The sequence below is a fragment of the Phyllostomus discolor genome, chromosome 6, assembly GCF_004126475.2.
Source record: "Phyllostomus discolor isolate MPI-MPIP mPhyDis1 chromosome 6, mPhyDis1.pri.v3, whole genome shotgun sequence".
Classification (NCBI taxonomy): Eukaryota; Metazoa; Chordata; class Mammalia; order Chiroptera; family Phyllostomidae; genus Phyllostomus; species Phyllostomus discolor.
The window spans coordinates 163,602,086-163,617,610 of record NC_040908.2 but is presented as its reverse complement, the minus strand read 5'-3'; the positions used below and the strand labels follow the sequence as shown (position 1 = coordinate 163,617,610).

At 45.1% G+C, this 15,525-nt stretch overlaps 2 protein-coding genes across 2 annotated transcripts in view; both read right to left on the bottom strand.

Annotated features, from left to right (window-relative positions):
• Positions 1-1,665: 1,665 nt before the first annotated feature.
• Positions 1,666-3,724, bottom strand: LOC114500906 (mammaglobin-A-like). The gene is made up of 3 exons (XM_028517659.2): positions 3,584-3,724; positions 3,038-3,225; positions 1,666-1,800 (listed from the first exon to the last, which is right to left on the bottom strand). The coding sequence occupies exons 1-3, from the start codon at positions 3,636-3,638 to the stop codon at positions 1,762-1,764; spliced, it is 282 nt and encodes a 93-aa protein (XP_028373460.1). The 5' UTR covers positions 3,639-3,724; the 3' UTR covers positions 1,666-1,761.
• Positions 1,666-15,525, bottom strand: part of LOC114500307 (mammaglobin-A-like) — a 259,118-nt gene continuing 245,258 nt past the window's right edge. The window contains exon 5 of the mRNA XM_036029574.1: positions 1,666-1,786. Coding sequence (XP_035885467.1) covers positions 1,762-1,786 — 25 coding nt within the window. The 3' untranslated portion in view covers positions 1,666-1,761. The remainder of the gene's footprint in view (positions 1,787-15,525) is intronic.

Genomic DNA, 15,525 nt, shown 5'->3' with positions numbered 1-15,525 from the left:
ACATGAACACATCAACTGCCCCCTAACTGCACTGGGAAAGCTTGGGTGTGTCCTCAGGCAGGTGGGGACCAATGTGGTCCAGCAGCCAAGTCTGAGGAGTTGTGGGGCATTTCCAGGCCGCCTGACCCAGGGTCTGACCTCTGGTTCTGCACTCTTGCCCTGGGGATCCTTGAAGCTGCCATTGCTCAGGATCCTGAAGCCTCTCCTCCCTTTCAAGCCAGTCTGACGAGAGCATGGCCATTTCAGTGACTGCAGTCATACTTGTCCTTCTGGCTCCTCATCACAGGCCTTCTGTTGCTTCCTCCACACATCCAACTGAGTGCAGATAAGTGGACCCCTCTCCAAGTGGGCCACATCAATCAGTGAGCAAAGGCAAACTTGTGCATGTGTGTGCAGAGCACCAAGACTCAGCAGGGCCCGTGAGTCCCTAATAACAAGTATGTGTGTAAGGGGTGTAATAAGCAAATGTTAAAATGTGAGGCGTGGATCCAAGGACATACATGGTCTTTTTGTCTGGGCCTAATATTGTCACCAATGTGGAGGTGCTGTGGAGAATTGGAAGGAAGTTGCTCATTATGACCTATTGAGACTTAGGTACTTTCAGCCTCTTCTGTATGCATTAATACAAAGACAAAGAGACCCCACTAGATTCATTTGTACATATTTGTTATCTGTGTAGTCAGTTTTAGTTAATATTTTGAAGGAAATATGTTGTGGAACCTAAAATCATTGATTGCCTAATTCCCTGTTTGGGTTTTGCCTGGTGGAAGAGTCAGCCCTGGAGGGAGCTGAATTGTCCCGAGAAAGGTCAGGGGTCATTCTGGGTGAGGAGATAGCCCAGGAAGGAAGAGGGACCCATGGAGGTGTGAGCAGAAGGGTGTTCATATAACTTTTGCCTGCAGACAGGACTCTGGGGACTGGCAAAGGGAGGAGGGCTGAGGTCCAATCTCAACATCTCCTGCTTTGCTTTATTCCTATGAGACACATGCATGTCCCTCAAACGCAACTGCCTGTAGGTCACAGTGGAAATGAGAGAATGGGCCAATTGCCACTTGCAGGGAGAGTCACACAGTTTAAGGGGGCACCAATAATCCCAGTCATAACTTTTTAGTGAAAGGTTGTTGAAAATAAAATAAATCTTATATATGAACTTTTAGCATTAAGACAGGATTCAGGGCCTCTTTGTCTGAGTCACCTCTCTCACTGGTTCAATCTCCCTTCTGGCACCTTGGGTCTGGGACAGAGAACGCCCAGAGTAAAGCCCAGCCTTGGTGAGTGGGGCACAGTGTAGATGTGAGGCTCACCAGGGACCTGGGAACCTGAGCTGGCCACTGCTCCCAGGACATGGTAGGCTGATAGTGGCCCTATGGTCCTGAGGGTGAGGGATGAGGGAGGACACTCACATGTCATGCCAGCGTTGGGCTGTGGGGGATGAGGGGCAGGGTGACTTTCAGATTCTCAGCATCTCGCCCTTGAGTTCTGTAAAGAATGATTGTGCGCTGGTGGGTATGCATACGTGTCTGTGTGTGTGTGTGTGTGTGTGTGTGAAATGTATGTGTGATGCGAGCCTCCCTGAGCCTCCATTTTATTCACAACCAAGAAACAACTTTCGTTTTGCAGATACTTTATTGAAATGGAAATGTATGTGAGGTTTCAACAATTGTCTGCATTTGTAGATCCAAAGATGAAGAAGGAAATCTAAGCTGTGGCTTCTACCTGTGAACAGTCGGTTTGTGGATAATCTCTGAGGTCGTGTGGAAGTTAGTACTGAGCACACCAAAAGCTGCTGTATATTGCTTGCTGGAAAACACAAACAGAGACATCACTGACGTCTCACTTGTTCTTACCAAGGAACATCCTGAGAAACAAACATCCTTCCTCATTGTTTTCCTGGATGGGTCCACACGCATTGATAGGAAGCTGGTGCTGAAGAGAAGCTCGAAGTATCACATTTGTTCTATCTCAGGTGACCATGAGTGATTCCAGGGCTGCTGGTGTTGTCTAATCTTGTCCTCCTAGGATTGTTCCCTTGGTCAGGTTATCTGCATGTTTTCTCCCCTTTGAAATATAATAGCCAACCATATGCTGGGTTTCAGTTTTCAGTAACTCAGTCCAAATATGGGGGAATGTGAAGTTCTGAGTTCCTGCATGTCAGAAGAAGAGCCAACAACCCCAGCCCCGCCCCCCCGGCCCCTGTGGTTGACAACATATTGCAGGCATGTGCTCCTCATGATTTGTCTAACTGAGGATTTAAAGAAAATACCCATCATCTTGAATTGAAGGAGCTGATAATTGAAATGTTTTAATTACAGTAAACATACATACAAATCTGACTCTTCTACCACTTTCAAAGCACAGCTAATCATGTGAAGAACATTCAGTTGGCAGAGCACCCGACCTCCAGGACCTTCCCATCTCGCTAACATACAACTGCAGACCCTCCCCACCTGCCAATTTCCTCCCCACCTGCCCTGGAAACCACTCTTCAACCTCTGTGTCTAAGGCATTGGCTACTCTACAAAGTGTGATATTTGTCTTTTTGTGACTGGCTCACTTTTTCCTCATAGTAATTCAAGGGTCATCCATGCTGTCCCCTGTGTCAGGAATGCTCTAGCAATGTGCACTTTCTCTTTGTCCTGTGGGAGTATGTCCAGGTGGTTACCCTGGAATGTTGCAAACAGTATACTAGGGCAGGGAATGAGCACTAGAAAGCACTGCACAACATGTGTGTACATGGAAAGACTGCCCCATGTGAAACCACTGATTTCTGTTCTCAGCTCTCCCACTACCCAGGGTGGATTCACATCCATGGATTCCACGTGTCACTCTGAGGCCTTTAATTCACCATCAAGAAATCCACCCACTGGTGCTAGCACACCTAGGTTCCTTGACAGTGCACTGAAGCTTGTGTTAATAAGATGGAAGGCATCTTCCTGACAACGCATGACCATCACATGCTTCAAAAGAGTTGTCACAAAGTGAGAGCCTGCATGTCCTGTCTCTCAGTTCAAAAACACTTAAAGAGACACCGAATTACCTGCAGCTCTTGGACCTTCTCCAGAGATTCTCTACTCTGATGGAGAAAGCATTCCTTCATGAATGTGAAGGCCTTTTCGGTTTCTTCGTCTGGTAAGAAGCCTTTGAGGCTATCGATGTATTCAGTCACATTCACATCAGGATTAATGGTCGTATTGACCACATCATCCAAAAGATCGCAGCCAATCCCTGGGACAAAAGCAGGCAAATGCAGGCTCAGTGACAGAGATGTGAGCTCCGTGTGGGCCTGACCGTGATGCTGTCATCTTACCTCCCCACAAGGACATTTGCTCAGAGAGGCTGTGGGAAGGTCTGAGTCCTCAGTTCTGGGAGAGTGAACTCAGGACCTGGGATTTTTTTTTTAGCCCTAAAGCATCTGCCTCCTTGTCCTCTGCTCCTGCCCACCCACCCCACCCCCACGTGCCCCTGCCCAGCGCAGACACCAGAGAAATGGGTGCCTCTGCACAGGAGCTTGGGGAACAGCAGCACTTGCACAGGGGCCCTGAGCACAGCCCTGTTCCAAAGCTGGCACCCTGTCTGTGCTCACCTGCATAGCAGTACAGGGGGAGGGCGGCCAGCATGAGGACCATCACCAGCTTCATGGCTCAGGCAGTTGCTGTGGACTGGTCACTCCGATGTGCCAGGAAGAAGGAGCTCAGGTTGGAGGCGATTATCCAGAATGCAGCCATTTATTCTCCTGGTGGCTGCCCTAAATCCCTCCCACTGATGATGGGATGAGTCACAGGGTAAACCTGGCCCTGGGTCAGGAAGGGACTGGGAGAGTCTCCAGCCCCAGGGCTCCTGGGCTCTGTTCCTACAACCTGAGGGGACAGAGCTTTGAAAACCCTCAAACATCTTGGAACTGCAATAATGAAGAGGACTATAATGAAATTAACACCAAAGTGCTTGCTAAATAATAAGGCAAGCGAGAACCTTGTGAGGCTCTCTTGTCATCCCTGTTGCTTTCTTATTACTGTGGTTTTCATATCTCTTCCCCCTTCTCCAATTCTTCCTCCCCTACCCCGTTCTCCTCCTTCTTCACCTTCAACTCTCCCTCCTCCTCCACCACCCTCCTCCCCTCCTCTTCTTCCTGCACCCTGTTACTCCTCTTGTTTCTCTTTTACCTCTTCAGGGTAGAACACATTTCACATTCAGTCCTCTGTCCTCCTGACTCTCCAAAGCCTGGGCTGGGTGTATTCCACATGCTGCCTCTGGAGGACAGACTTTCCTCGTCCATGGACTGCAACCCAGGTGCTTTTGGTGGGGAAATAGAAATAATTTCTCACCTTCTTTGAAGGTTGTTTTCGCAAAGACGCTCTTACTTAGTTTTGTCAACTTCAGAAAATTAGTTATACATTTAGGCTTAAGTTTGGTTTTTGTTAGTTTGTTAGGGTTTTTGTTCCACTGATTCAAAGGATGATGTGAGAAGTAGGATTAGCGATGTTCCGGATGTTGCCATGCTGAGCGGTGAGAGGGTTATAACCTCGGCTCATGCAGCTGTAGATTTGAACCTCAGATGCAACACCTAGTCATGACGTGTTGTTGGGCAAGTTGCAGTGCTGGTTGTCCCGAGCTTCCTTTTTCTCATTTCTGAAGTGGGCACACATGATCCCATGCCTGGTTTTGTAAGGATGGCTGATATTTATGTCAAGAGCCTATCATGGGGCTTAAAACAGAGTAGTTAGGACTAAATTGGAGGTTTCATTTTTCCCTTTGCCCGTGCACCCTTCCATCTATCCATCCATCATTCATCCATCCATCCACCCATTCATGTATCCATCCATGCTCCTAACAACCATGAATCTCCTAGGATGGGCCCCATGCTACGTATCTCAGATTCCATTGTAGGAACAAGTCAAGCAGGACCTTGCACTTGTGCAGCTTCCTATAACTGGAAGTAACAAACAAACCTGCAATTGGATAGGAGAGAAAGGGAAACTGATTGTGTCAAGAACAACAAAACAACCACTAGGGCAGCCGCATCCTGCAAGAAGGTCCAGGCAGGCTATTACGCCAGGACTTTTCAGCTTGCCTGAGTAAATGGTGAAACCCAGGGTACCTTCTGGGAAGAGCTGTCTAGGCAGAGGGAACAGCAAGTCAGAGGCATTGAGTGTAGGTGGTGCATGGCCAGCTGAGAGACACAGGCAACGTGTTCCTCTTGGAGTCAGTGAGGGACAGTACAGCCTCTTAGGGCAGAAACACCACATCAGTCTAAGCAGGGACAGTATAGAGGAACAAGAGAAACAAAGTTGGCTGAGAGTGAAGAGAAAAGAAATGGGTGACAGGGCCTGACAGATGTGTCAAAGGTCAATTACCTGTGGATGCATTGTAGGGATTATTGGAGACTCATGTCTTTCTTTTTTTTTTCCCTTCTTCATTGCTAGTTTATTGGGGGGGGGGGGGTTGTATTAATTTTATTTTTTTATTTTAATCATTGTTCAAGTACAGTTTTCTCCCCCCTACTCCCATTCCAGCTCACCCACCCAACCCTCCCCCCTTCCCCCCATTACCCCCCACCCCTAGTTTTTGTCCATGTGTCCTCCAAATTTGTTCCTGTAAAGCCTACCCATTCCCTCCTGAAATTCCCTCTTCTCTCCCCTCTGGTCACTGTCAGACTATTCCCTATTTCAGTGTCTTTGGTTATATTTTGCTAGTTTTTTTGTTTTGTTGTTTAGATTCCTGGTAAAGGTGATATCATGTGGTATTTGTCTTTCACTGCCTAGCTTGTTTTGCTTAGCATAATGCTTTCCAGCTTCATCCATGCTGTTACAAAGGGTAGGAGCTCCTTCTTTCTTTCTGCTGCATAGAATTCCATTCTGTAAATGTACCGTAGTTTTTGATCCATTCATTTACTGATGGGCATCTAGGTTGCTTCCAGCACCTAGCTATTGTTATTGTGCTGCTAGGAACATCGGGGTGCAAAGGTTCTTTTGTATTGGTGTTTTAGTGTTCTTAGGATATAGTCCCAGCAGTGGAATTGCTGGGTCAAAAGGCAGATCCATTTTTTGTTTTCTGAGGAAGTTCCATACTGCTTTCCATAGTGGTTGTACCAGTTTGCAGTCCCGCCAACAGTGCACTAGGGACTCCCTTTCCTGCACAGCCTCTCCAACACTTGTTTGTTGCTTTGTTTATGATGGCCATTCTGACTGGTGTGAAGTGGTATCTCATTGTGGTTTTAATCTGCATCTCTCTGATGGCTAGCGATATTGAGCATCGTTTCATGTGTCCTTAGATTTTCTGTATGTCCTCCTTGGAGAAGTGTCTGTTCAAGTCCTTTGCCCATTTTTAATTGGGTTACTTGTCTTCTTAGAGTGGAGTCGTGTAAGTTCTTTATATATTTTGGAGATTAAACCCTTGTCTGAGGTATCATTGGCAAAATATGTTTTCCCATACAGTTGGTTCTCTTTTTATTTTGATACTGTTTTCCTTAGCTGTGCAAAAGCTTTAATTTGATGAGGTCCCATTGTTTATTCTTCCTTTATGTCCCTTGCTCTAAGAGACAAGTCAGTAAAAAAGTTTCTGCGTGGAAATATCTGAGATTTTCCTGCCTACGTTCTCCTCTAGGATTTTAATGTGTTACGGTTTATATTTAAGTCTTTTATCCACCTTGAATTATTTTTTGTATAAGGGTAAGTTGGTGCTTGAGTTTCATTTTTTTTTTTGGCATGTAGCTATCCAGTTCTCCCAACACTATTTGTTGAAGAGACTATTTTTATTCCATTTTATGTTACTGCTTCCTTTGTCAAATATTAATTGACCGTAGAGGCTGGGTTTATTTCTGGGCTCTCTGTTCTGTTCCATTGGTCTATGTGCCTGTTTTTATGCCAGTACCAGGCAGTTTTGATTACAGTGGCCTTGTAGTATAGTTTAATGTCAGGTATTGTTGATCCTCCTACTTTACCTTCTTCTTCTCAAAATTGCAGCAGCTATTCGGGGTCGTTTATGGTTCCATATAAATTGTTGAAGTGTTTGTTCTATGTCTGTGAAATATGCCCATTGGTACTTTAATAGGTATTGCATTGAATGTGTAAATTGCTTTTGGTAGTATGGACATTTTGATGATATTAATTCTTCCAATCCATGAACACGGAATATGTTTCCATTTGTTTGTGTCTTCCTTGATTTCTCTCCTCAGTGTTATGTAGTTTTCTGAATACAGGTTCTTTTACCTCTTTGGTTAGGTTTATTCCTAGATATTTTATTTTTCTTTTTGCTATTTCAAATGGTATTTTTTTCTTGATTTCTGCTTCGAAAGTTATGTTCTTACTTGTGTACTTTCTCCCTGTTGACCATTATTGGCAATCTAATTTCAAAAACAAGGGAAAGACTTTCATAAGGAAATAGAGACTGACTCATGGAAGAAGCCTTGTTGAGGCTCTTCCAGGTGCCCACTGGTTATGGACCTGCCCCACTGTCTGCTGCGATCCCAGACCCTGCACTGGTTTTGTCCTCAGCAAAGCAGTCCCACATCCAGTACAATAAAGTGTGATGTTTCTTCATCTCCGTGTCTTCTGCATAGCACAGTGATCATTTCTGGTGTGTCAAAGGAATATATCTGCACTCACAAAACAGAAAAGCAAGAAGGTTTTTTATTTTAATCATTGTTCAAGTACAGTTTTCTCCCTTTTACTCCAATCCAGCCCACCCGCCCAATCCTCCCCACTTCCCTCCATTACCACCCTCCCCCTAGTTTTTGTCAATGTGTCCTTTAAGTTGTTCCTGTAAACCCTTCCCATTCTCCCCTGAAATTCCCTCTTCTCTCCCCTCTGGTCACTGTCAAACTGTCCCTATTTGAGTGTTTTTGGTTACATTTTGCTTGTTTCTTTGTTTTGTTGTTTAGATTCCTGGTAAAGGTGATATCATGTGGTATTTGTCTTTCACTGCCTGGCTTGTTTCACTTAGCATAATGCTTTCCAGCTCCATCCATGCTGTTGCAAAGGGTAGGAGCTCCTTCTTTCTTTCTGCTTTATAGGAATTCCATTCTGTAAATGTACCGTAGTTTTTTGATCCATTCATTTACTGATGGGCATCTAGGTTGCTTCCAGCACCTAGCTATTGTTTAATTGTGCTGCTATGAACATCGGGGTGCAAGGTTCTTTGTATTGGTGTTTTAGTGTTCTTAGGATATAGTCCCAGCAGTGGAATTGCTCGGTGAAAAGGCAGATCCATTTTTAGTTTTCTGAAAAAGTTCCATACTGGAAAAGCAAGAATTTTTAAGCAGCAGTAGAAGAATCCAAAAGGCGTGAATGCTGGTATTGCTGCTCTGCTGTTTTCTCCTCCCAAAGGTACTTTGATTCAGGTTCTCAAATTAAGTTGAGAACTGAAGGAGTGAGGTAGCATTTGGTTTTTCATGTTGATATTACATTTACTGAGCACCTGCTATAAGAAACCCTACTATAGAGGAGAACTATTCAGATTTTTCTCCAGATAGCTTGGGTCATGAGGGACAGGTACATGTGTGGTAAGTGAGAACCAGATTGGGCCTGTCCCCAGGCTCATTGAGGACCTGAGATATACTCACACTAATATTTTGTCATCTGAGGTCTTGGCAGGCTGAATAAAAGTAATAACATTCAGTGAAAGCTATTTTTCAGTTATTCACACATCAGCACCAAGCCTATGAAAGAGTTCTGAAGATGAGATCATACCAAACTTCCGTTCATTATAAGATAGTCCTAGAAATCAGCCCCACAGTCTGTGGGCACAACATACTTCATGCTTTTCTTTTTCACTCATTCTGTAAAGCTGGTTCTGCCCCTCACCTCCAGGGCTGACATTAGCCTCCAGGATGGTCTTTGGATGGGAATCTCTCCTACTTTCCGATCACACCAATGTTTAGAAGTTGGGTGGGGTAGTACTTTCCCAGACCATAAACTTCAGGAAATGCCCTGGTTTTGGAGACCTCTTGATGGCAGTGAGGTGTTTACTGATCATGGTACCCAGCCACTCCTGGACCAGGTGTGTCCCTTGCCTCAAGACAATGCTGCTGTGGAGTTTTGTCAGCTGGGTTTCCTTGTACAATGGGAATCGTTCTGGGGTTGTTCTGAGGCTGGAGTGAGTTACAGCAGGGAAGTCCCCACAATGGGGCTGGGCACAGGGCAAGGGCTGTCTCCATGCCAGCTGCCAGCAATTAATTTGTAATATTGAGGAAATTGTGTGATTTTCCATGGAGGACTGGTTGGACCACTAGAGACCTCTGAAATTCGCTGATACTTTACATTCTCTATGGGATCTAGAAAGAATCATGTTATGTTAAAAGGAAAAAACACCAGAGTTGAAAAGAAGCCCTATATTTTAATCCATTCTTACTTGATATTTGCCTGACTCTTTCTTGAAGAATTTATTGAGGTGTAATTACACGTAACATTGCTTTTGAACATATTCTATCTCCTCGTGGCCTGTTAATCTTCTCAGAATGTAGATCTTACGTGTGCTACTTATTTAGAGATTTAGTAAAACATACATGGCAAACCATTATAGAGCACTTACTTGATGCAGGACACTGCAAGAACTGCTTTCAGTAGCACAAGCCAGGATTCTCCTGAGCAAAGGGAGATGTGTGGTTTCCAACCCATGAGGTATGGATATCATTCCCCTAGCTCAACACAGTTGGATGGAGAGGCCAAGTAACCTGACCAAGGACACACAGCTAGTGGGTGGCAGAGCTGCCTAAGGAGCTGGGTGTCCTTACATCAGAGACAGTCTTGATACTATTGACTGCCTTAGTCTGACTCCTATGGTCCTTTGCTTCATGAGTCAGGTGGACTTTCGTGACTTGACTTGCACAGCTTGAAGACCCCATGGCCATCTGTGTGCACCTTTCTCCTGGTGACCGGTACCTGACACTATAGCTCTTCTCTCTCTGTGAAGCTCCAAGGGAGCATGACCTGTGTTCTTCTGCTATTTGTGTCACAAAGGTGACACAGTAGGCATCTAATTTGTTGTATAACTGACTTTTGGGACAGATTTTGAGATTCTACAAAGAATTTTCTGATTACATAATGTGTTATTATTGGGTGTTTTTAGTAAAAGAAGCTTATTTAAAATAGAAAATCAGAGAAAGGCAAGACTCCCACCCAAGTCTAAGCCTGGGCACCAGCCTGACATTGGGGTGCTAATACCATGTTCTTTGTGTTTCTGGAGAGAACTGTGGACTCAGTTACCACAGGAAAGGCCAGGTGAGGAGAGGAAGAAGTTGGAGTCCTGACATCCAGGGACTGGGCCACCTCATCCCTTTTGTTCCCTAGAAGTAAACATTAGTTTGATCCAACCTAACCCGGATCCATCCAATGACTGGGACAAGGAGCCGGATTTGGAAGGTGAATCAGGATCAGGTGTTGCCTGTAGGTATTCTCCTTGGCTTAGTCACCCAAACCCTGAACTTTACAGAAATTGACATTTCTGCGAAATGTGTGGTTAAATATTTAACCTACACACACTCATGACATTCACTGGGGCATTAGATTTCTACACCAAATCATCTCTATTCAGTTAGTTATTTTCCCTCTGCTCTTGCTCATATTTTCTTCTAACCATGGGCCTCCAGAGTGTGCTCTTCTGGCCCTTAGGGAATTAGACCAAGGATATGGGAGATCTAACAACCCGCTTCTGTATTGCTCCAATGGCGATTCTCTACTGGAGTGGAACTTCTCCCTCCTTGCACCCATCCCTGTGGACATTTGTCCATGTCCAGAGATATTTTGGTGTCCCCACTGGTTGGGTGGTGTGCTATTTGCATCAAGTGGGTGAGACCAGGTGTGCTGCTAAACTACCCGTGATGCTCAGGGATTTCACTGTAGAGAGACTCTGCAACTTCAATGGTACTAAAGCCATGGTGGAGACTCCCAGTGATGGAGAAATCTCTGTCAACTTTTTGGTGGAAGATGAGGAGTGTGAGGTGGCCCTAGTAGAAACTCAGTGGACAGTGACTGGAGCCGTAGGGCTGACTGACACCGCAGCCCTGTCAATACCTTGGTTTTGATTTCTAGCCTCCATAACTATGAGACAGTTAACTCCTCTTGTTTTCAGCTCCCCAGCTTGTGGTAGTTTGTTACAGCAGCTGTAGAAAACCAATACACAAAACCATCTCTCACCCCGACCTCCCTTCGCATCACATCAACCCATTTCATTTTCTTCCAGCAATTACCACTTGTCCTCTGACGTGTTCAACACCATTCTTGCCTCCTTCCCACCCACCTTCCTTGACCAAAAATCCCATCAGAGTTGTCCCTGGGTCTGTCTCATCCACACCTGCATTTCCAGTAGCTGGCACCATACCCAACACACAACACAGATAAATACAGAGTTAATTAGCAACTTAAATGGTGTTCTTTCCTTCCATGTTCCTTATCATTATCATCTCCAGGCAACCATAAAAGAAAAGGAAGAACAAGGGTCTTCTTCTCTGATGTCCTTTAAGCAAAATACAGCAAGTGTGGTGCAGCATAGATTCCAGGTTGACCTGAGATGATTTGTAGCATCTTAACCTGATTTTTGCTAAATTTTATCTCCACGAATTTCAATCCTGTCTGTCCTTGCCATTTCTGTCTTAAATGTCCTGTCAGTTCCAACATTTTTGTTTTAAAGATAATGATATAGGAGCATTGTTCTCAAAAGGAAATATTGAGAAAAAACTTGCAGTGAGAAGCATAAGACCCCTTCCAACCTGGTCCTCTTCTGCCTTTCCTGCCTTGCCTGTAGCTTCTTTCACTGTGTCTCCTGGCATAGAGTATGGGAATATATTTTACTCCTCTCTGTGGATTCATTTTTAAACACTCATTTCTGTCCTGTGTTGACTGGATTGCATGCCTCGTTGTTCTTCATCTAGGCCTTTTTGTAGAGCATATCCTCTCCTGCCTTCTGAGAAGTTCATTGGTAATAAAACTTTTGAAGATTTGAAAGTCTGAAACATTTTATTCATGCTTAAAGGCTAGCTAAATGGCTAAGAATTCTTGTTGTATACAGTATAGGTCAAAGCCTGTGAATTTTCAGGATTACTTTGTGTTTTTCAGTGTAGTGTTGGTTCAATTTTTATTGTACACTGTTGCCCATGACTTAGTGTTTCTGATAGAGATGGATCTGGAAGGGACCTGGCTAGAAGAGGGAGTGGACAAGGAGGGGCTGAATGAGGGATGGGTTGCAGGAAACACAGTAGGTGGAAAGGGTAAAGTCGCTAGTTTGGCATGTGACAGTGTTCCCTCCCTACAGGCTGAAACTCAGAGAGAAGGAGGCCCTGCCTGGAGTCTGCCTAGGCTAGCCACGGTGATTGACAGATGGAAAAGCCCGCCAATGCTTTCCAGAACATGGTGGCAGGGACAGGTGATGACCTGCCAGACTTGCTTGGGAAAGGATGGGATTGGCTGGGGAGGCAGAACCCTTCAGAGGGGCACAAAATTTTGGGCTTGGAGATGAAAAACAGAGGGTAGGGAGAAACAGGTGGGGTTTCTCCCCCTTGCTTGCTGTGTTGGCAGTCAGAGTGCCTGATGACCAGTGGGCACTGAAAGCCACGTGTCCAGGCAACAGGACCAGCCCCTGTCCCCAGTGCAGGAAGGGGCAGAGGAGGTGATGTCTGGCACTGCATTGTCCTACTCTGCGTATTGCACTGATGCGCTGGCAAGCTGACAGCCAGAGGGATGGGCACAGGTGCTGGTCTGCAGGGCAGTGAGTGTAAGAAAGGGCAGTGTGCTGCATGCAGGATGCTGGCTACAGCCAGACACTAAGAGAAATCTGAGGCCCAACAGCGAAGGGGAACAAAGTCGAGTGGCCTGGATACTGTGCAGTGGCCACATTCAGTTTCCTAAAGGATAGTGTTTTTAAGTGGGAGAAGGCACTCAGGGTGCATCTTGTGTCCGTCTGGCAGAGGGGGGCCATGGAGTTTTTCTGGGTGTTCTACAGAAAATAGGCTCTGAGGTGGAAGCTTGTCCTTCTTTCAAATCATGCAGCTTTTGAATAATTGATCTCTTTTTGTTTTCACCAAACCTCTGCCTCTGGATTTTTACCTAGAGGGTGGTGGCATGCAGCAGAACCCCCAATACTCTTCAGTGACATTTCTTCTTGAAAGAATCACTTTTTTTTAGGGTGATGTTCCAAAAAGTCTCAAAAATTGTGTTTTCATGTGGGAAGTAAGCGAGCTATTCCATTTGATATTTTTCACTGTGGGGAAATTTTCTTAGTATATTTATTTGGTGACTTTCTTCCCACCACGATCTGTCTCAATTCTGAATTTTTTAGTTAGATGTGGTTTCCTTTTCTTTCATATTCCTGGCTTATATATGTAGGAACCCAGAAAAGCCAGCATTACTGTTGCTTCTCACCTACCAGAACCAATAACAGAGGCAGAGATTGAATCATTATGGGCACTTTATTCACTTGGCTGACTAGTTGAGAAGATGGCCAGTCTGCACCCTGACAGACTGTCTTCAATTCCATTTTCAACTGACCCTTTCAATAAGGAGAGAAAAGTGTAGGTAAAGGAATTGGACTTCAGGGGAAATGTTCATCAGATAAAAACCTGCAGTATTCTTTCATTTGTGTCCTGGGTGGTGGTCTCTCATCTATGTCCTGGGTGGTGGTCTCTATCTGTGTCCTGGGCAGTGGGCGTCTCACCCTGGATCACAATGGATCAGTTACTATCTTCATTGCTTGCAGTCCTCCTGAGGCACAAAGATGGGACTGCTGATGGTCTCCTGGAATCAGGGTGGGTCCTACCTTCAGTTCCTGTAACAATAGCTTTTTTAAAAATATATATTTCATTGATTATACTATTACAGTTGTCCCATTTTCCTCCCTTCAGTCCCCTCCACCCTGCACATCCCCTCCACCTTCTGCACATACCTTCCCCCTCTCTCCTCCTCCCACCCCCCGGTTGCTAACCCTCCATGTGGTCTCTATTTCTGTGGTTCTGTTCCTGTTCTAGTTGTTTGCTTAGTTTGTTTCTGTTTTTGTTTTAGATGTGGTTGTTAATAATTGTGAGTTTGCTATCATTTTCCTATACATGTTTTTTATCTTCTTTTCTCTTAGATAAGTCCCTTTAACATTTCATAAACTAAGGGCTTGGTGATGATGAACTCCTTTAACTTGACCTTATCTGAGAAGCACTTTATCTGCCCTTCCATCCTAACTGAAAGCTTTGCTGGATAGAGCAATCTGGGATGTAGGTCCTTGCCTTTCATGACTTGGAATACTTCCTTCCAGCCCCTTCTTGCCTGCAAGGTCTCTTTTGAGAAATCAGCTGACAGTCTGATGGGATTCCTTTGTAGATAACTGTCTCCTTATCTCTTGCTGCTTGGAGGACTCTCTCCTTAATTTTAATCTTGGTTAATGTAATTACGATGTGCCTTGGTGTGTTCCTACTTGGGTCCATCTTCTTTGGGACTCTGAGTTTCCTGGACTTCCTGGAAGTTTATTTCCTTTGCCAGATTAGGGAAGCTCTCCTTTATTATTTATTCAAATAAGTTTTCCACTTGTTGCTCTTCCTCTTCCCCTTCTGGTACCCCTACAATTCAGATGTTGGAATGTTTAAAGATGTCCTGGAGATTTGTAAGCCTCTCCTAATTTTTTTTTGAATTCTTGTTTCTTTGTTCTTTTCTGTTGATTGTTTCTTTCTTCCTTCTGGTCCACTCCATTGATTTGAGTCCCAGTTTCTTTCCCATCACTATTGGTTCCCTGTATATTTTCCTATATTTCACTTAGCGTGGCCTTCATTTTTTCATCTAGTTTATGACCAAATTCAACCATTTCTATGAGCATCCTGATTACCAGTGCTTTGAACTGTGCATCTGATAGGTTGGCTATCTCTTCATCGCTTAGTTGTATTGTTCTGGGGCTTTGATCTGTTCTTTGTTTGGTCCATTTTTTTGTTTTGATGTCCCGTTATGTAGTGAGGGGTGGAGCCTTAGGTATTCACCAGGGTGGGACAACCCACATCATTGGGTTTTGATGCTGTTTGTGGGAGAGGGGTCCAAGAGGGAACAGTGATGCTTGCTCCTCTCTCTGCTGGATTTCAGTCCCTTTCACTGCTTCCCCCACACAAACTGGACCTTTCTAGTGCTGATTTCCGTGTGGGTGGGCTTGTGTATGTTCTAGGACCCTGTGAGTCTCTCCAATGAACTCTCCTGTGAGCCTGGGAGTCTCTGCTGGCACCTCAACTCCTACAGGTGTTTTCAATAGGTATTTTGAGCCTTTATTTCCCCGCACTGGAGCCCTGGGTTGTGTGGTCTGTCTCACTCCCCAGTTTTGCGTGGTTTATCTGCACCGGAATGTGGGACTGCCTGGTCCGCCAGCAGCCCTGCACACAGTGCCCACCCACAATCCACTGACTCGCTAGGTTTGTCCACTGCCACCCTTTGCCCATGCCTGGGGTCTGCCAGCTGCTGCCTGCATGCCTGGAGTCTACCAGTCACCGCTTTTTTTGCCTCAGTCCCTCTTGGCCTGGCCACCAAACTCTGCTGGACTCCACCCCTCCTGCTGGTCTGGATGAATGTGTCTATT

Bases quoted from the DNA above. Each gene is read 5' to 3' on its own strand.
- LOC114500906 (XM_028517659.2), bottom strand. From the start codon at position 3,638: ATGAAGCTGGTGATGGTCCTCATGCTGGCCGCCCTCCCCCTGTACTGC. The intron at 3,226-3,583 runs GTGAGCACAGAC...CTTTTGTCCCAG, and splicing joins CCCCCTGTACTGCTATGCAG to GGATTGGCTGCGATCTTTTG. The intron at 1,801-3,037 runs GTAATTCGGTGT...TGTGTTTTCCAG, and splicing joins AGAAGGTCCAAGAGCTGCAG to CAAGCAATATACAGCAGCTT.